Genomic DNA, 20,780 nt, shown 5'->3' on the forward strand with positions numbered 1-20,780 from the left:
AAACATCAATCCAAATGGTTGCTAAGTGCTGGCAAGTCCTTGCATCTACTTCACCAACAGCCGTATAAAAGAGAGTTTGTCTCAAAAAGCCATGCAATCAAACTGCAAAGACTTATGGATGTGTTCACAGGAGCTGAACTGGAAAATTGCTCTGCATTAGTTTCACACAACCAGGCAGTTCAGTTCTAAAAGCAACTTGAATTGAGCTCTTCAGTGCTTTTAGTTTATTTAGCTGACTTTAAGATAGCAAGCAACCTTCAGTGTGCATCTGTGGGATTGTTTCACCTGTTTTATTGTCCAGGAGATGAAAATGGCGCATGCATCTGATCACTTGGTGAAGTACCAGCACAAGACACATGAGTTGAAGAATCATTCAAACTAATAATGCTGAGGGTTGTTTAGATCCCTAACAATCATGCATGAGCGGCAGTAATAGTGATGATTGACGATTTTATGATCAAAATGCAATCCCAGTCCCAGAATGGACCGACTCTCAAAGGAATAAAGAGGCACGTCATTAGGGAAAACTGAGAGCACGGGAGAGACTGAAAGAGAGCGAAAGGGTGGAGACAGAGAGATCATGAAGCTGTGTGTACAGAAGCAGCGATATAAACAGGAGATGCTGGAGAGATAAGGAAATTAAGGGAAAGGGCGCAACTCAAATAAACACTCAAACAAACGCACTCTTTTCTGTCTATACGACCCCTCACAAAGTCTGGGACGCAGACGGAGTGTCTCTCTCACAAATACTGGTCACTGAAAGCATTCAATAGCATTTGACCTCTTGTAGAATCCCAAAACGCAACAACTTCACCGGAGAGCTTCTGAAATCCTGCAGCATCAAACCTGAAGAATGCAAACCTCAACCGAGCGTGAGAAACCGTCTGACATGCATTGGTGCTCTTTAATGTGAGCCGTCAGACAGATGTTGATGCAAGCGCAAAGTCGACTGAATTTGACACCTAAAGCTACAGTGGAGATTCTCAGAGGAGCTGCATCGTCTGAAACACCGCTGCATGTCCTCCTGCACGTTCTTGATGGATCATCTTTAGCCGATTTTCTCGAATTCATGGAGACATATGGTTCTTCATGTTTAGTCATTTCTTGAAATCTTCCAACAGCAAGAGGGGTTGCATGTTCATGATGCAACTATGAATGGACACTGATCGTTTTTATTGAACGATCTGAGACTGGATATTTGGTCATTGTGTTTTTTTGGAGAAGAACCACGTAGGCGTCATTCTGCACAACACTTTGATCAAGTGCTTCGAAAGTAAATCACCAAGAATATCCAATGAAACAAGCCAAATCTTCTGTTCTAGACACCTCCTGGACTTCCCACGTAAGACACGCCCCTCTGCTCCGCCTCAACGCTCTTGACTTCTCCGACTTATGGGATGATGAGGATCTTGAGTTGGACAGCGCTGAAGAAGTCTCCTCCCATACTTCGGCCAATCAGATTCCAACCTCACCCGTCCCTCCACCCCCTCCCCCTTCGGCTCCGCCCCCACCTGTAGCCAGCGAGTCGCCGCGGCTGTCAGGCTGTCGTACTCTGAGGCTCCACTGGAGCGCGCTGTTGAGTCTTCAGCCTTTGCCGAGAGTGGGCCGCTTCGGGCTTCAGTCGATCTGGGCCGGTCTGGAGCCAGTTCAACTGGATACCAATAGACTGGAATACCTGTTTGAGAGCAAAAGCAGCAACAACAGCGCCCTCTGCAGTCTGACAGGGGGACGACAGGTAAGCCTTCAATGTTTAATGTGCATAGGCAACCATAATTACTGACAAATATTTATGTGTCAGTGAAGATTACCATATATTGGCCTGAGAATAATTTTCACTGATACTATTTCAGCAATTAAGTATGTGTGTTTTTATCAGTTGTTCAGAATCAGAAAAAAAAATACTGCTAAAACCTGAGCTGGTTGGCTGGTCTTAGCTGGTTTAAGCTGGAAGTAGCTGGTTTTAGCTGGTCTCCCAGCCTGACCAACTAAAAAAGTGGCCGAACCCCTCTAAAATCAGTCTGCTGACCAGCTATGACCAAGCTGGAAGACCAGCTAAAACCAGCCCACCAGTTTTGTTTTTTTGATTCGCTAATGAATCACTCATTTGATCTAAACAGTCTAACGGGTTTGCACAACGGTAATATGAGATAAAAGTCTAAATTAAAAGTTGACATTATGACACTAGTCATGATTATGATATAAAAAGTTGAAATTATGACTTCAAATAATTATGACACTAGTTTGTCATAATTTTGACTTTTCATGTAATAATTTTGACTTTTAAAGTCATAATTATAGTATAACTTACCAAAGCATGATTTTATTTTTTCTTATGTGGTGGACATGGGCTTCCACAATATAGTATACCTTATAAAACACTAAACAAAAGAATGCTGGATGAGGTGGATATTTACCTCTAACAAGTATTAAAGTTTTCAGCATTTGTGCTCCACATCTCTTTCTCTGTTCTTCTGTGCCGCAGAAGCAGCCGTGCGTGTCTGTTTTGTGTGTGAAGCGCAGTAACATCATTACTATAGCTCTGAGCAGTCTGCCACTGGTTCACCTGCTTCCTCCTGCAATATACAGCATGGACTACACTGTACTAGACAGAGAAGACATCCAGGTGTGTTCCCTACAGCGCTGTTCACTTTAAAGTCAACATGAGTTTAAGATCTACACGCATGACTAAAACTCTTCACTAATGCACATGACAGATTACAGCAACAGTGACATGAGGCAGTCTGCTATGAAAGCATGAGAGTTCATTGACATGTTCCTCTTTCCTGTGGTTCAGAGGTTGCAGATGTTGGTTCCCACTGAAGACGAGCTGAATCTGATAAAGGAGGCAAAAGCTCAGGCCCCGCGGTCCCCTCTGGGCCCCGCAGAGCAATGTCTCCTGACCCTGGGGAACGTTCCTCATCTGAGCACCAGACTGCAGCTCTGGGCCTTCACTCTGGACCATGACACACTGGAGAGAGTGAGAGAGAGGACTTACATTTCTTACAGTTAGAGTGTTTGTCAGTGCAAACTCACGGCAGTGCTGAAACTGACCTGAAACTTTTACAGCAATTTGTATAACCGTATAGTAACAAACGGAAATGCAAACTTGGTGGCATCAAATCATTCAAATAAAGAACTATTCCAAGACCAGAGTGCAATTATTGGATAGCATTTTACAGATTGTAGATTAATCCTAATAAACATGCTGCTACAACAAAAACAATAACATTAAAATACATTTAAAACAGTGTATTTCTATTATCCACTTCAGCAGCGTGCAGATCCTCGTTTATCGCCGGACTTTGGCGACAGCAGCGCGGGCAATCGCTTAGCCCGCTCACATAATGTAACCATATCTTCTATAACAGGAAACAACATATCATTTTTATGACATGTCGTTATTACGAGAAAAAAATCTGTAACTTTAGCGAGAAAAATATGTAATTTTAACGAGAAAACATTTCGTTATTACGAGAAAAGATGTTGTTTTAACGAGAAAAATATTACGTTTTTTTTACAAGATAATTATGTTGTTTTAACGAGAAAAAATGTAGTTTTAACGAGAAAAATATGTCTGTCGTTTTAACGAGATAATTATGTAGTTTTAATGACATAACATCTCGCTATTACGAGAAAAGATGTCGTTTTAACAAGAAAAATATGTCTGTCATTTTAACAAGAAAATTACGTTTTAACAAGATAATTATGTAGTTTTAATGACATAACATCTCGCTATTATGAGAAAAGATGTCGTAAAAACGACATAAGCTCTCGATATTACGACATAATTGAGTGGAAACAATAATATGTGTGTGGCAGCAATGCGTCACCGTACTGGCATGCATAATACAGCATTTTTAGTCGTTTTCGCAGATCTGTGTGAATGGGGATTGTTTTGACAACACTGTTGTCTGTACGCGAAACCTTTCAAAAACGCAAAATAAAACTTTTCCGTTTTTTTGTACATTGTTGTCAAGTAAACGTACCCCTAGTCTCGAAAATCATGGTTTGTTTTCAGGTGGAAAAAAAAATATTCTCAACTTCAAAATTATTTACTATTAACTATCCAACACACTTGTAACTATTTCATGTTTTGGCGATTTTTAAGTTTTTCAGAGTACATTTTACAAGAAAATACTACACCAGTCTTTCTGCTTAAAAATGTTACAATGAATTCAATGTTACTTAACGTTTCTTGAAATTGACTAGCAATTTCTGAAAGATAATTGTTTTAAAGTAAATCCAGCACAAATTTTTACTGTGGCTAATTGGTATGAATTCATATCATCTCATTCATGTTTCCGTTAGGTTTATCGCAGGACTTTATGCTCATGTTTTCTGTCATGTCTGGTTATTTGCAGTGTTGGGGGTAACGTGAGTTACGTAATCTGATTACTTTTTTCAAGTAACTAGTAAAGTAACGCATTACTTTTTAATTTACAAGAGAATATCTGAGTTACTTTTTCAAATAATCCAATTTATTGATTGACAGCTCTCCTGTCCACATGTCGAGAGAAATCAGAAGATATTACTGTAGTTCTAAAATAAATATGAATATGCATCAATTCATCTCACTCACACACAAAAAAAACACAGATTCAGTATTCCTCAAAATGAATAGAAATAATGCAACTCAGAATATGACGCAAACCTGCAATAATTAAATGTTAAACAACACAAATATCCTTTATGTATTTAATCCCATTCTATTAACCAATGTCTTTGATGATCCCGTTCAACCATAAGCCAAAATTACTCTAGACAAACATTTGTGTGTCTTTTATTATTGCTGAAGTGTGTTGAAATCTTCTTCTGCATTTTACTGTACGGACATACATTTACTTTCCCTTCAGCCTGAGGCTTATTCATTTCACTTTTGGTGTGAAAAGGCTTTTATATATTTGCCAAAAATATTTTTATTTTATTTTAAAAACAAACAAGCAAGCCCTGTCCAGATTTAAAAAGTAATGCAAAAGTAACGAAACGTATTACTTTCCATAAAAAGTAACTAAGTAGCGTAATTAGATTACTTTTTTATGGAGTAATGCAACATTGTAATGCATTACTTTTAAAAGTAACTTTCCCCAACACTGGTTATTTGTAGTGTTTGTTTTTGTGCATCTTTGTTCCGTGTGTGTGTGTGTGTGTGTGTGTGTGTAAACAGGAAATCGCAGAGCCACTCTACCATCTGAAGCTTGCCATGGAGCAGCTAGATACATTTACTTTCCCTTCAGCCTGAGGCTTATTCATTTCACTTTTGGTGTGAAAAGGCTTTTATATATTTGCCAAAAATATTTTTATTTTATTTTAAAAACAAACAAGCAAGCCCTGTCCAGATTTAAAAAGTAATGCAAAAGTAACGAAACGTATTACTTTCCATAAAAAGTAACTAAGTAGCGTAATTAGATTACTTTTTTATGGAGTAACGCAACATTGTAATGCATTACTTTTAAAAGTAACTTTCCCCAACACTGGTTATTTGTAGTGTTTGTTTTTGTGCATCTTTGTTCCGTGTGTGTGTGTGTGTGTGTGTGTGTGTAAACAGGAAATCGCAGAGCCACTCTACCATCTGAAGCTTGCCATGGAGCAGCTAGCGGCCAATCAGACATTCCGCTGCATACTTGCGACTGTGCTGGCCGTCGGCAACTTTCTGAACGGCTGTATGGTGAGAATGACTGTATAAAAATGTGTTCACAATCATAACTGTCCCGCCCATTGCATGATGATGTGTGTTTTGCACAGGCGAGGGGGTTTGAGTTGAGTTACCTGGGCACACTCTCTCAGGTGAGAGACACACAAGGCCGGCAGCCTCTTCTTCATCACGTTTGTGTGCTATTGCTCCAGCTTTACCCACAATCCTCCGATCTGTATTCCGACATCACTGCTGTCACAAAAGCCAGCAAGGTATGTTGCTATGTTTTGTAGCTCCCGCCCATTGCATGATGATGTGTGTTTTGCACAGGCGAGGGGGTTTGAGTTGAGTTACCTGGGCACACTCTCTCAGGTGAGAGACACACAAGGCCGGCAGCCTCTTCTTCATCACGTTTGTATGCTATTGCTCCAGCTTTACCCACAATCCTCTGATCTGTACTCCGACATCACTGCTGTCACAAAAGCCAGCAAGGTATGTTGCTATGTTTTGTAGCATATTGTGCACGATGCACTGAATATGGCCTCAACAGCGAGTCATTTTCCAGCTATGTCCAATACTAAATAAACTAGAAGTCTTTACGAGGTATTTAACTCATGAAGTTTGTTGAGAGAGCGTTCAGAGTGAATAGAGCTAAATCCATAGCTATCTAGACAAAACAGAAGCTCAAATTTGATTACTTTATTATTTTCTGTTTATATTTGATTGTTTTTTTATAATTCTAAATAATGGAAAATAGTCAAATATTAAATGAGGACAAGAGCTTTGACTGGTAAAACTGCATAGACGTTTTGTAAGTTAATCCAGATGTTTGGCTGATATCCAGTTAATTTATATTTGTTTTGAATATGTTTCTCAGTGACTGTCTTTATCCCACTTTTCCTGTCTCTGATAAACAATCACACGCTGGTGGCTAGTGCGACTACACACAAGTGCAGCTGAATCTCTCGCAGCTTCAATCGCTTTGCAAAGCATCCTGGGATCAACTCCGACTACTTGAGAAAGATGGAAAGAAAGGTGGAGGAAGAAAAGAGGAAGGCGGAGAAGAGGCAGCGCTCCATCAGCGGCTCACGCAGTTTCTGAAAGACTGTGAGGAGAGGTTGAAGGTGCTACGAGCCGTTCACCGCAGGGTCATCAACAGGTAAAACCAGTTAGTTACCACAACTAAACGCCAACACACATTTGCACTGAAGCACATGCTGAGATTCAGATGCAAAATATCTATTGGTCTTTTTCAATTTAAACTAAAATCTTATTTAAAATCAACTCAACTCTGTAAACATGGCTGTGGTTTAACTGGACGTTATATTTATTGTATATTATGTGTATGTATGTATATGTATGTTTTACTGCATGCGTTTGTTGTTTTTATGTTTTATGTTAGTCATTACCTGCCAAGGGACTGCGGATGAAAATTAGCCATTGGCTAAATTCGGTACAATGCATGAAATGGAAATATTTGTTAAAATTGTGCATTGTCCCTTTTCAAAAAAATAAAAAAACATTTGATCTGTTTGTAAAAACCATTTGACACACACACACAAAAAAAAAATATATATATATATATATCTCAAACATAAATTCATGAGATTCATCCTGGGATGCATTTTAAGTGTTATATTGTCTACAAAACCAATTTCAAGCATTTAGGTACATTTTATATCAAACTATTTTTTAAGGTCATAAAACATAAATTCAATCAAGCTTGTCAAAACTCTTGATTGGTATAGTTAATTAATTGTTTTAATATGATTTCATCTGATCATGCTTGCAGTAACCAATAAGTGTAAAGCTTAGTGTTCAAATCCATTCCTCATCATTTTTCTGACAATGCAGGTCCATCTGGGCCTCTGAAGGTCACTGAAAAGCAACTGTAAATGTCAAAGACACTGCTGAGCGAGCTGGTACGGACTGTATCCACTAAACAGTACAGCACCGAGTTTTAATCATTTTTAGTCTTAAACTCCCGGTGAGTATTTTGATTCGAGAGATTTTTGTCTCGCTTTTTTTTTTTTTACTGATCTTTGGAGAATTTTTTTGTTTTTGGTGTTTTTTATTTTTAATGCATTTTTCTGGTCATTTTCTGCTTGGCTTTGGTGGCGTACATTTTGTGGTGGTAGAGCAGTGACAAAAAAAGAAAGAAAAAAAAAAAAAACATGCTTTGAGAGGACCGCACAATTTTTATTTTAACTTTTCAAAGTAGGAGTTATTTTTCACCCCATTTTTGCAGGACTGCTGCTAGAGCAGCTGGTTTGTTTGATTTTTGAAGGTAATGTGGAGGAGATGGCTCATATGGACCGGTGGTTGTGTTTTCAAGATGGGGTCGTTTTTCCCTCCATGTCCAGGATTCAGAATAAAAACGCGTTTTAAGTCCATTTTTAACATGACACTGATTTTCTCAACATGAGTAGACTATTTTTATTAGTCTGTATACATTTGGAGTGAGCTTGTCCTTTTTTAGTACGATTATTTGCACATTATTTTTGCTCTTATTTTTAAGGGTCGTTGGGTTCCAGTCGTTTTTTTTTTCTTCAGGGGACGTTTTTGCAGGTTTTGCATTGTTTTCTGCACTTTTAATGGACTGAGAAAACACGTTTTCCGTCTCATGCTGTAATCTATATCAATGCATGGACTACTTAACACTTTTTACATTTGCACCCCGGGTCTGTGCAAAATCATGTAAACGGTCAATCTTTCCATTAAAAGTACATCAAGGATGTTGAATTGAGCTGGTTGCATTAATATTAAATAAATGTTTGAAGAAGGCCCAGTGGGCCAAAGAAAGTATTACTGCCTTCGCTCCAGTGCTCCACTGCCTCATGCTGTATGTGTTCAAAATTGCATCATATTTGTGTGTATTCCCCCCCCTCCTCACCCTCCTCACCCACACGGACTAATTCATTTAAGACTTGAACAATATGTGCAATGCAACTTTACATTAGAAAGTGGTTTAATTTTGCTCTGTCTTCTTTCTATGCTTGATGTAGAATGTACAAGTATTTCTTATCTTGTCTTCAGTAAATGTGTATATTGTATGACTATGTGAAATGCACCAAATCATGTCCCCCTCACAGTTCCCCACTAGGCACACATCAATATCATATTCCAAGTCTGGTTTGTTTTTAGCTGTAATATGTGTAGATCACGGGTTCCCAAACATTTGAATCATACACACGCCAATATATTGGGTATAACCAACCTATCCACCACTTTTAGTAATTCTAAGTTTTATGATTCATTTGACCATTTCTTTACCAAGCATTTGGTTGTAGAAGACAAGGTTGGAACATATATAAATAATTGTGTATATATTGTAATTGAGTCAGTTTCTCGGCTTTTTTACACCATAAGCAAGTGTTGAAATGTGACTGGATGATAATTCCCATTTTATGGTGTGAACAGTGAAGCGTAATGAAATGGGAGTGATCCAGTGCTGTTGCATTGCATTGCTCTGTTTTGTTGCAGAATATTCGACTCGCACTTTGGGAAACCCTGGTCTAGACTAAACACTGCATGCTAACGTTGATGCCTTTACAACATGCACATTTTGCTCTAAAATCATGGAGGTCACATTTCTATTCTTAAGTCCACATTTTGCACCAAATTTGTCAAACCAAATCTAAATTTTCCCAAAGATTACTAATATAATGTTGATCTCAGGTCTGTCGACCCTAAAGCATTTGGTTGTAAAAAAAAAAAAAACATTTTCCCTGCTTTAGAAAGCTAAAAATGTTCCTTTCTGATTTTATTCATTTTGCTTTTTTGTAGTTTTTGAGGCAGCTTTTTTTGAACCACGTCAATCCGTAAGTTGGTTTTTCTTTTATTCTCCACTTCCGCCAATCTTCCTGAAAAGTGTGTTATGCAGACTAGACTCCTGTTTGCGGTCTGTAGCCTTTACCTTCTTCCATTACCTTTAAAAATGCCCTAGAGTAAATACGTTCTAAATAGTCTGTAGACTTGTGGATTTTTTAAAGACATTTCATAGTTCAGCAAACAGGCCTAAACCAAATGCTAGAGTTTGCTAAACCACTCCTAGAGAGAATCCAAACCTTTGACAATGAGGTCTAGCCTAATTTTTGGATTAATGGTAGTGCACTATAGAGGACAATTCTAACTTTGTGTACTAGTGCTTTATTACTTCTAATTTAAACGTATTTCTGTTTTTCCCAGTGCAGTTGTGTTCTAGATGAGTGCAAGATGAGACAAGTCTTGCCATGATAGATTGTTGTTGATAATTTCAAGGACACACATCTAAATTTCACATTTACAACTCATTGATTTCCCATGAACTATCATTAAGATTCTCAATTATCAATGTTTACACTATTGAATCTTCAATTGGCAGGGGTGAGAACAAGGGTAAGTGTAACATAATTTGCTTTTGACTTTGTGTAATGCTGATAATGAAATAAAAAAAAAAAAAGTTAAAAGTCTTGACTAATCCTTAAATTGCCGAAGCAAAGGTAGCTGTTATTGTGCAACTTTGACCAATTATAGAAACGTACAGGGCCTAATTTACCTTTAATTTGTGTTTTTTGTCCTGCTATCTATCATAGTGCCTGAGGAGATTTGGATATTTTAATTTGCATTGACCTCTGACTCGCTCTATAATTGGCCCGTCATGACGGCTTCACCTGCTTTCATCCATATAAAGCTGAAATTTCCTACAAACACACTGATATTCATCTTTTTGTTCAGATATAATACAGACTTAATGGTGTGTCTTAAGCTGTGCAGAGAGCTTCTTTAAATAGACCTTTTTAATCTCTCTTGACGGTGGTGTGAAAGGTCTTTTTTTCCATTAGCGTAGGATTTGATTGTCACATGACTGAAACGTGTCTCTATTTGATGCTGAAAATTTTCCCTTAAATTAAAGGGTTTTAGTTAGGGATTATGTGACATTGAGCATGTTTAAAACGTTATGGTGACATGGCTGTTCTGTTTCACTTGGGATATCTGTCTGGATTTAATTTTCTTTGCTTGTGTATATGAACCACTGGGTGGCAGCATCCAAACACTAGACTGCTTGTTTGACCTTGGGAAAGTGTTGAGATTGGTGGGAAAGTGCGGTGGGTTACAGCACCCACCCACACAGTATGACCTTCACCCACAATGCACTGCTGAGCAGCAGCTCAATGGTGTCCAATAACAACCCTCTTCTCTCCAACAGAATCAGGCAGGCAGACGACTCGACCTGAATTACAGACAGAATGGAGTGAGTTCTGACTATTCAACCCCCAACATCCCCTTTAGCACACTTAAATAACTCAATGTGCACGTTATGTGGGGGTCTTGTAGGCCGTGTGTCCCAAAAGCATCCAAAAATACCACCAAAACACTGCCCAGTCCAACTCAAACATACCAGTTTACCCCTCAAACACGTAGTAAGCACCGAAAGCGATCCACACACACAACCAGATCCATTTTCCTCAGTAAATTCACTGTTTAGTGCATTTCCCCCCATTTTACTCTGTCAAACCCATAAACGAAGCAAAGCAATATTATAATGCCTCTGTATTTAAGCTTGACTGCAGCAGGCAGTTAGTTTCACTTCCGCATTTTAGTTTGCATGTGTGAAATCTCAGCTGGCCATACATTACGACATTACCTGCCCAGCCCTGGTTCATACAGATATATACTTCATCCCCTGTGACACATTTGACCGACAAACTGCTTAAAACTACAACATAAACGCCAGTCTAGTTGATATGTGAATCTTCTGATTTTAATTGTATATCTATGCACATTATAGCACAGGGAAGCTTCATATATGACTGCTGTGGCTCTTATTTTAAATATACTAGGTGATATACCTTATGAAACTAATGTATACTTTATCTTGATGGTTACAAACTGTATATATCTTGAAATGTTTGTTCTTCCCCCAAATGTCTTGCACTGTGGTAATGTTCAAAAGAATAGACTAATGGAAAATATTTATGTATTGATATTCTTGTGGTTCTATTTTAAAGTGAGAAAGTCAACATGAAACCAAAATTGGCCTTATTTATTTTAAAGTAATAGATGTGTTGAATCACTTACAATAAGACCAGAAACATGTCATTATGAAAGTAAAATGTGTTGCGGATACTGTTTCATGTTGACTTCAGATTTCTAATCTAAAGAAGATGTCTACATTTTTTTTGTAATCCATTCTCACTAGCTATGTTTCCATCCACATATTTGTATGCAAATTTAGATATCACAAAAAAATTGCATGTGCATACAACCTTAAAATGCACAAAAAAAGAAAAGTTTTTAATCCAATTGGAAGACATACATGCAAACGCCTATAGAAACAAAAACTGATCACGTGATTGGATAACTGGACTAGCTAGCAGACCAATCGTGTTGCACATAATCTAAAATATTGTTTTAGTAATTCTGAAATGCCTGAGCCAAAGTCCGTAATCAAAATGATTTGGTTTGGTACATTTACCTCCCAGAACTGAAATGGTTGTGTTCCCAAACATCAAGCCAAGATTTCATGGCGGCGGTTGCTATTGCATTTCGTCTGTTGCATTTGCAGTAACTTCCATTTTTAGCACTGATAAGTTGTGCAGATTTCCCAGAAAGTGATGTTTTTGTTCTTTTGAACACATGGAATGGAAACGGTGCTTCAGTTTCAATTGGTTTGTGCAAAATTCCAATTTTTCACAAGTTAACTTCGCACTTTGGATGGAAGGGTAGCTATCGAGGCTAGTAATGTTGTTATAGACATGCTAATTTCTCATTTGTCCTTCCTGTCTCTGTCAATCTTCTGCACCCCCTTTATTCCTCTCTTTTTACCCAGTCATTCCCCCACAACCAGCAGCCTGATGGCCAGCAACGTCACCAACAAGACGGATCTGCGTTCGCTGAACTCCCGGGTCTTCATCGGGAACCTTAACACCATGCTGGTGACCAAGGCCGATGTGGAGGCCATCTTCAGTAAGTACGGGAAGATCGTGGGCTGCTCCGTGCACAAAGGCTTCGCGTTCGTCCAGTATGCCAACGAGAGGAACGCCAGAGCGGCAGTCGGGGGTGAAGATGGGAGGATGATCGTCGGACAGGTGCTCGGTAAGTAGAGTAACGTCGCACTGTGAAGATCTCTTTGATGCAGGTCATTGTAGATCTCAGGTTCATTTCTTACCTTTTGTTACCCGAGGACACTACAATCTTAAAGCCCTGGCTATGTTTTTGTAATATTTACCCAGATTTGGATAATGTAGAGGGGAAATGGGATCAAGAAATTTCCACATGATTTCTTTAATTTGACCAAATTCTGAACTCTAAGCAAATTGAAATTTTTGACGTTGTGTTGCTGTTTTGTGTCCTAATGTTGTAAATATGGCCATTCCAAAGTTATTTGAACGGATCTGTTTGCTCCAGTGTAATAGTTCAAATAAGAATTGTTTTATGTTTTAGATGTCTGTTAAATTTCTCCCTGCTTACGTATACAATCACCTTTTTTTGTGGTTACATTTTGCATTGATTTAGCAGATGCTTTTATCCAGAGTGACTTGTCTCGTGACCACTAGGCCACAATGTAAATTGTTTGTGTGTATGTGCAATCTTTCTGCATTTTTTAGATATTAATCTGGCTGGTGAGCCAAAACCTCATCGTTCAAAGATTATCAAACGCTCTGCGGGAGATATGTATAGGTTTGCGTTTTATATTTTTCATTCTATTGTTATTTATTTTTAGGGGTAAAAATACTTTTAAAATACTTCCACATGTTAATCATTGAATTGTTTTCTCCTCCAGCAGTTCTTCATTTGATCTGGACTATGACTTTCAGAGAGATTACTATGACAGGTGAGCTCTCCTTACAGATTCACTGATCAAACGCTTTGCAGAGAGCTTTTATTATTATTATTATTATTATTCATGAAAGGCTTTGAGTGTCTGTCTGAACTGGGATTGCATGATTCCAGGAAGGTGTGTGGTAATCTGAGCGTGTGTTTTCAGGATGTACTCGTACCCGTCGCGTGTACCCCCTCCTCCTCCTCCTCCTCTCTCGCGGGCGGTGATTCCCTCCAAACGGGCGCGAGTGAGCGTGAGCGCCGGCAGCAGCCGCAGGACCAAAACCAGCTTCTCCTCCAAGAGCAGCCAGCGCACGTCCCGCACCAGTGAGACACTTCTTTCCTGCTATATTCTCCATTTTATATATCCAATTTTTTTTTTCTTTTTTTTTAATTCTCATATAAATGTATTTTCTATGTTCATTACTTAAAATGTTTTTAGTATCTTAATATATATTATATATTATAATATATATATATATAGGCTCATCGGCCTGCATTTATTTGAACAAAAATACAGTAAAAGCGGTATTATTGTACAATATTATTACCATTTAAAATAGCTGTATTCTATGTGAATTAATTTTGAAATGTATTTTATTTAAAATAGAACAAAGTTCAAAAGAGCAGCATTTATTTGAAAAAGTAATGTTTTGTATCATTATAAATGTCTTTACTGTCTCTTTTAAACTAGTAAATGCATCCTTGTTGAATAAAAGTATTAATTTCTTTAAAAAAAAAAAATCTTACCCAAACTTTTTTTCAATACTGCAAATCAGCAGCATATTAGAATGATTTCTGAAGGATCATGTGACACTGAAGACTGAAGTAAGGATGCTGAAAATTCAGCTGCGGATCACAGGAATCAATTACAGTTTAATGTATATTCAGATAGAAAACAGTTATTTTACGTTCTAATAATGTTTCACAATATTACTGTTTTTAATGCATTTTTGATCAAATGAATGCAGCCTTGGTGAGCAAAAGAGACTTCATTCAGAGACATTACAAAATCTCACCAGCAAACTTTTAAAGAGTAGTGTACATTTGGATGACTCGAGATGTCTCAGATGTTTAGTAACCACCATTCATATCCCTGTGTGTGTTCAGTGAGAGCTGACGATCTGCAAACCATTAAGAAAGAACTGACTCAGATTAAACACAAAGTGGACTATCTGCTGGAGAGCCTGGAGCGCATGGAGAGAGACCACAGCAAGAAATCCGGTACAGGCCATAACACTACCGACCAAACGCAGCAACACTAGTCATTTCTGATCACTCTCCCCTCATGTTTCTGCACAGAGGCGAAGAGCTCTAAACCAGATGAAGCCTCACCGCAGCACTCCAGCGGGAAGAAAGAGCGCGAGAGCACGGAAATGAACGACTACGAGGACGAGGGAGACCTGCTGGAGGAAGAGGAGGTGAGTGAAGGAGGAACAACAGCGTCAGAAATCACGTAATCATTGACTCGCTCGTATTCACCCATCGCTTTGGGTTACAGCAAACTTTTAAAGAGTAGTGTACATTTGGATGACTCGAGATGTCTCAGATGTTTAGTAACCACCATTCATATCCCTGTGTGTTCAGTGAGAGCTGACGATCTGCAAACCATTAAGAAAGAACTGACTCAGATTAAACACAAAGTGGACTATCTGCTGGAGAGCCTGGAGCGCATGGAGAGAGACCGCAGCAAGAAATCCGGTACAGGCCATAACACTACCGACCAAACGCAGCAACACTAGTCATTTCTGATCACTCTCCCCTCATGTTTCTGCACAGAGGAGAAGAGCTCTAAACCAGATGAAGCCTCACCGCAGCACTCCAGCGGGAAGAAAGAGCGCGAGAGCACGGAAATGAACGACTACGAGGACGAGGACGAGGGAGACCTGCTGGAGGAAGAGGAGGTGAGTGAAGGAGGAACAACAGCATCAGAAATCACGTAATCATTGACTCGCTCGTATTCACCCATCGCTTGTCTGGTTTAACTTGAAGAAATTATGACAGAAATGTATAACTATTGCATAAAATATATAATTATCAAAGTAATAATATTATTTTAAGGATTATACAACAAATTTATTTTTCATGAATTTATAGAGTTCTGCATCGTCTTGCTTGATAATAAAAATGCGATGTTTTGTTGTAAATTAATTTAAAAAATAATGATCAAACGCTTTAAAGGTGGGGTATGTATTTATTCAAAAAAGCTTTAGAAAACTGAGTCGGGCCGAGTACCAAAACAAACTTGTAGCCAATCAGCAGTGAGGGGCGTGTCTACTCATGATGTGGAGGAGAGGGCGCTCGGTGCACAGGAGGATGGACATTAGCCGAGCCGAGCTGTCAAAATAGGGGCGAGACCCTTTTGGGGTAGGGGCGTGTTTGTTTTGGTGATTTGAAATATCAACATTGGCTACCAGAAATCACTTACCCCACCTTTAAGATTAATTAATTCATTTCATTAGACACTATTTATATGATAAATTTGTACTGAATCATAAAACAGAAACCTACAGAAGCCCATTTCCGTGACTGAATAAAACATTTAAAAAAAGTTATTGCGGCTTTTTATCTCACAATTCTGACTTTTTTCACAGAATTGAGAGATACAGTATAAACTCGCAATTGCGAGTTGTAAAGTCAGAATTGCGAGATATAAACTCGCAATTACCTTTTTTATTTTTTAATTCAGTGGCAGAAACAGGCTTCCATAGAAACCTGAGAAAATAAAATGGAGTAATTAAGGGGAAAATAAAATGGATTTCACAACAGGGCCCTAAATTAAAGGAGTTCAATTTGAACAAAGTTATGTTTACATTTATTCTCAAGGTCTTACAAACATGTGGAAAGTATTTCCTTCCCCATTAACAGTACAGGAATATCGTGATAAATATCGATATCATATGATATGGAAAAAATATTGTGATAATATTATTGGCCATGTCACCCGGCCCTATGTGTTCATGTAAACGTTCAGTTTCATTAGTTGTTTCGTCTGCTTGTTTTACTTTTTTTTTTTCTTCAAATTTCATCAAATGAGTTTCATGATCTGAGGCCATGGACAGAATAACATCTGATGGCAGGTCATTTAAGTGAATTTGCTTTTGCACAACCTTTGGTATACCTCTTATATTGCAGCGAAACTGAGCAACATGAAACAGACTAATATGAAATTAACTCAATTTAGTTAAATGGGGATTATTTCAAACCAGTGAAATGACTCTGTGCCGTTCTTCTGGCTCTTTGGAAGCTGAGAGCCGCAGGAACAATCAAACGAATTGAATTGGAGACACACATCTGCTCGATTTCAAACACAGCGAGTGAATGAGGTCCAATGAAATGAAGATGAAGAGAACACTTACTGCGTGACACATGCTACACATGGAAGAACGGCACGCCAGCCGGACACGAATATTCATTAATGAAGCATTCTCTCTCTGTGTGTGTGTGCGCTGCACATCTGACGCCTCACTGCTCACAATCATTCCAGTGCAGTGAATCCATCCATCCATCCATCCATCCATCCATCCAGTGTCTATCTATTGTCCGTTTATCTATCTATCATCTATCTGTCAACACACACAGCCGCACACTTCTCCAAACAGAAAGTTACAAGTCTGCAATCACACTAAATCTCGACTGTTTGCCGAAGCGCAGGTCTCACGGTTAAGCAAACACAAGTCCGTGCAAACACATACAGTTGTACATGCGTGATGTGGCATGCATTCGATGCAGAGGCGCTCCACGCTGACAGGCAAACAAGCATAATGGACTGAACAAACCAGAAACGCAACAACACACACAAACACCCAGGTGAAACACTGGTGCAGCATGGGAGATCCTTCAGGATGTTTGGGCCACAAGGTGATTTATGGGTTGGCTGCAGGGAATCTGGCTCATCTACTGTGTGTGTGTGTGTGTGTGTGTGAGTGTATGTGTTTCTTTGAGAAGGTCATGTGTGCAGTGCTGTTGCCAAGACAGTGTTTGTTCCTGACCGAGTGTGAGTTTTAGTGTGTGTTTAGTGCTGTTGGATAACATGATCTTTAGAAAGTGTGACGTTGCATTGTGTGTTTGCGTGTGACCCTCTGCAGGCTGCATTGTGCTGCTGTTGGTCTACGGGTGACTTGCTAGAATGTAGATGAGAGTGAACAAAGCAAGCCATGAGCGACGTGAGACGCTTTTTGAGAACAAGACAAAGAGAAAGCCTTACTAGGGCACTACGAAAACTGCTGACTAGCACACTAGTGTTGTCATGTCACACTATGAGACAGTGAGTGATTCTCCTCATGTCTGTCTATGTTGATTTTCACATTTAATCATTCATATATATATATTATTACTATTATTATTATTATTATTATTCATACTTTTTTTTAGGTTACGCCTCATAACGGCTCTTTTTCATTCGAAATAAATGTTTTAAATTTTTTTTATGTATCATTCATTTGTTGTAATATTATTGTAATTTTTAGGTTGCAGTTTAATTCTGTTAATTTAATTCAAATTTTAATTAAATGTTATTTTTAATTGTACTGAAATATTAGCTACTTTACATTATTGTTATTTTACTTTTCAATGGTACTAGTTTACTCCATTTGCATTTTCTGTTATTTTATTTTATTAGTTCATATTACTTATTTACTTTACTTGTTTACTCACATTAAATTAAATGTAGTAAATTTGATTGAATTTTGTATTGTTGTTTTATGTGTCAATATTACTGGTTTACTGTTGATATGTTTATTTTTTTTCAATTGATATATTATTTCATTTGTTCAAAATAATGGTTTACTGTCTCATTTATTTGTTAATATTATTGAGTTAGTGGGACTCCGGTTACTCACAGAGACTCAGATGTGAGCTGTGTTTCATCTGAAGGGTTTAAATGTGTGGGGAAGTCGTGGTTAGAGAGCCGGACTCGTAACCCAAAGGTTGTGGGTTCGAGTACCAATGACCGAGGTGCCCTTGAGCAAGGCTCCGAACCCCCAACTGCTCCCCGGGCGCCGCAGCATAAATGACTGCCCACTGCTCCGGGTGTGTGTTCACAGTGTGTGTGTGCACTTAGGATGGGATAAATGCACTAATTCCAAGTATGGGTCACCTCTCAGCCTCTGAGATTACTGGGGTCTTTTCATCATGATAAACATTAAACTTTAGAAATGATATGTTTATGTATTATCTATAATAATAATAATATACATATAAAATTCCAACAATGCAATATTAAGGCTGCAAATTATATTACATTGTTTTCTTTCATCACAATATCACCACTGGAAAAAAAAAATATATATATAATAATAATCATCATCACCAATGTATAGGCTTTTCCTGTGTCCACAATTTTATTTTGGATCTTGCTCCCTTTAACAAACAAAAGTCAGTTCCTGTATGACATCATCCTGCAGGAAGTGACATCACTTTGGCGGGAAACCAACAGCACAAACAATGGATGTGATGAATGATGTTCAATTGTTGATCTGAAACCATCCTGAGTGATCACATCACACAAATACCAGTTTGATAACATCAGTATTTCACAAGATGATTAAAAAAAATACCCGAGGTGACATCCTTGTGTAAATAATCAAGCTATAGTTTACAGTGCCCTGACTAGAGTATTATTTATAGAAGTGCATCTTTAAACTATAACACAATCACATTTTACAAGTTATGAAGCTGAAAACATGCAGCAGTGACTCACCTCATGTTGAAAATACAGATGGCATTTTGCATATTTCATTCAAAAATCTCTTTTCCCAATCGGAAAAATTCATGGAAATGGAAGGCATTGTGGGATGCAGTTGCGTGCAATTTTGTTCTGTTGTGGATATCGCAAATGATCACATATAGTACTTAATCTGGTTAATCTGTGATATTAAAAACTGCGATTCCCTGCATAATCCACATACTGCTGCTATCAGTCTCGGCCTTCTCTCTGCAGCAGTAATAGCTGTTTATTAAATAGCCCTTTTGTGATTTCTCAGTGATTTTCTGTGCTGCTGATGCTGATCATAGAGTGTTTTCTCTGCTGATCTGGATGCAGTCGTGTGTGTGTGTGTGTGTGTGTGTGTGTGAGAGAGAGCGTCTGCAGCATCACTGTTTCACACTCTCGACCTGATCTGAAGAGATTTTCAAAATCTCAAGCAATTAGAGACGGGCTGCGATGAGTTTGAAGATGTCTGTGCTTTTTCAGGCTTAATGAGCAAACGCTGCTGAGTAAATGTGTGTGTGTGAGACTGATGTCACACTAATGTAGGTCAGACACTAGTGTGATGACTTCACCGCCTGCGAAATCACCCACAGCCAATCAGACGAGAGAAACGAACAGGAAAACAGACTTCCTTTCCAGAGCTCTGCAGCTTTTCACGCACACACACACTCACACACGCTCGCACGCACTATGGAAATGGAAGGCATTGTGGGTTGCAGTTGCGTGCAATTTTGTTCTGTTGTGGATATCGCAAATGATCACATATAGTACTTAATCTGGTTAATCTGTGATATTAAAAACTGCGATTCCCTGCATAATCTACATACTGCTGCTATCAGTCTCGGCCTTCTCTCTGCAGCAGTAATAGCTGTTTATTAAATAGCCCTTTTGTGATTTCTCAGTGATTTTCTGTGCTGCTGATGCTGATCATATAGTGTTTTCTCTGCTGATCTGGATGCAGTCGTGTGTGTGTGTGTGTGTGTGTGTGAGAGAGAGCGTCTGCAGCATCACTGTTTCACACTCTCGACCTGATCTGAAGAGATTTTCAAAATCTCAAGCAATTAGAGACGGGCTGCGATGAGTTTGAAGATGTCTGTGCTTTTTCAGGCTTAATGAGCAAACGCTGCTGAGTAAATGTGTGTGTGTGAGACTGATGTCACACTAATGTAGGTCAGACACTAGTGTGATGACTTCACCGCCTGCGAAATCACCCACAGCCAATCAGACGAGAGAAACGAACAGGAAAACAGACTTCCTTTCCAGAGCTCTGCAGCTTTTCACGCACACACACACTCACACACGCTCGCACGCACTCATACACACACACACACTCACACGCACGCACACAGATTTACATTTGTGAAAAGTGGGGACTCTCCATACGCGTAATGGTTTTTATACTGTACAGACCGTATATTCTATTGCCCTACACCAACCCTACCCCTAAACCTACCCCTCACAGGAGACTTTCTGCTATTTCAGATTTTCAATACACTCCATTCTGTGTGATTTATAAGCGTTTTGAAAAGTGGGGACATGGGGTAATGTCCTGAAAAGTCACCTTCTCCTTGTAATACCTATGTTATACCTTTGTCATTATACACATTTATGTCCTCATTTGTCACAAAAACGCAC

At 38.7% G+C, this 20,780-nt stretch overlaps 2 protein-coding genes across 4 annotated transcripts; both read left to right on the forward strand.

Moving 5' to 3' along the window:
• The first annotated feature begins 217 nt into the window (after positions 1-217).
• On the forward strand, positions 218-6,795 carry LOC107574079 (FH1/FH2 domain-containing protein 1-like). Its single transcript, XM_016260547.1, has 6 exons — positions 218-1,735; positions 2,483-2,623; positions 2,795-2,977; positions 5,546-5,665; positions 5,743-5,904; positions 6,568-6,795. The coding sequence occupies exons 1-6, from the start codon at positions 1,295-1,297 to the stop codon at positions 6,793-6,795; spliced, it is 1,275 nt and encodes a 424-aa protein (XP_016116033.1). The 5' UTR covers positions 218-1,294.
• A 746-nt stretch (positions 6,796-7,541) lies between these two features.
• Positions 7,542-14,900, forward strand: LOC107574081 (heterogeneous nuclear ribonucleoprotein C-like). Of its 3 annotated transcripts, none has more exons than XM_016260549.1 (9): positions 7,542-7,619; positions 9,419-9,453; positions 10,821-10,865; positions 12,444-12,709; positions 13,222-13,294; positions 13,398-13,448; positions 13,602-13,762; positions 14,546-14,659; positions 14,738-14,900. In XM_016260549.1, the coding sequence occupies exons 3-9, from the start codon at positions 10,861-10,863 to the stop codon at positions 14,893-14,895; spliced, it is 828 nt and encodes a 275-aa protein (XP_016116035.1). In that variant the 5' UTR covers positions 7,542-7,619; positions 9,419-9,453; positions 10,821-10,860; the 3' UTR covers positions 14,896-14,900. The 3 variants fall into 3 exon arrangements, with proteins under 3 accessions (XP_016116035.1, XP_016116038.1, XP_016116037.1); XM_016260552.1 differs by having other exon boundaries at positions 13,401-13,448; XM_016260551.1 differs by lacking the exon at positions 9,419-9,453.
• Positions 14,901-20,780: the final 5,880 nt, after the last annotated feature.

The sequence above is a fragment of the Sinocyclocheilus grahami genome, unplaced genomic scaffold (assembly GCF_001515645.1).
Source record: "Sinocyclocheilus grahami isolate Dianchi unplaced genomic scaffold, SAMN03320097.WGS_v1.1 scaffold2110.1, whole genome shotgun sequence".
Lineage (NCBI taxonomy): Eukaryota > Metazoa > Chordata > Actinopteri > Cypriniformes > Cyprinidae > Sinocyclocheilus > Sinocyclocheilus grahami.

Bases quoted from the DNA above. Each gene is read 5' to 3' on its own strand.
- LOC107574081 (XM_016260549.1), top strand. The intron at 13,449-13,601 runs GTGAGCTCTCCT...GTGTGTTTTCAG, and splicing joins CAGAGAGATTACTATGACAG to GATGTACTCGTACCCGTCGC. The intron at 13,763-14,545 runs GTGAGACACTTC...GTGTGTGTTCAG, and splicing joins CCAGCGCACGTCCCGCACCA to TGAGAGCTGACGATCTGCAA.
- LOC107574079 (XM_016260547.1), top strand. From the start codon at position 1,295: ATGAAACAAGCCAAATCTTCTGTTCTAGACACCTCCTGGACTTCCCAC. The intron at 1,736-2,482 runs GTAAGCCTTCAA...TCTGTGCCGCAG, and splicing joins GTCTGACAGGGGGACGACAG to AAGCAGCCGTGCGTGTCTGT. The intron at 5,666-5,742 runs GTGAGAATGACT...TGTTTTGCACAG, and splicing joins ACTTTCTGAACGGCTGTATG to GCGAGGGGGTTTGAGTTGAG.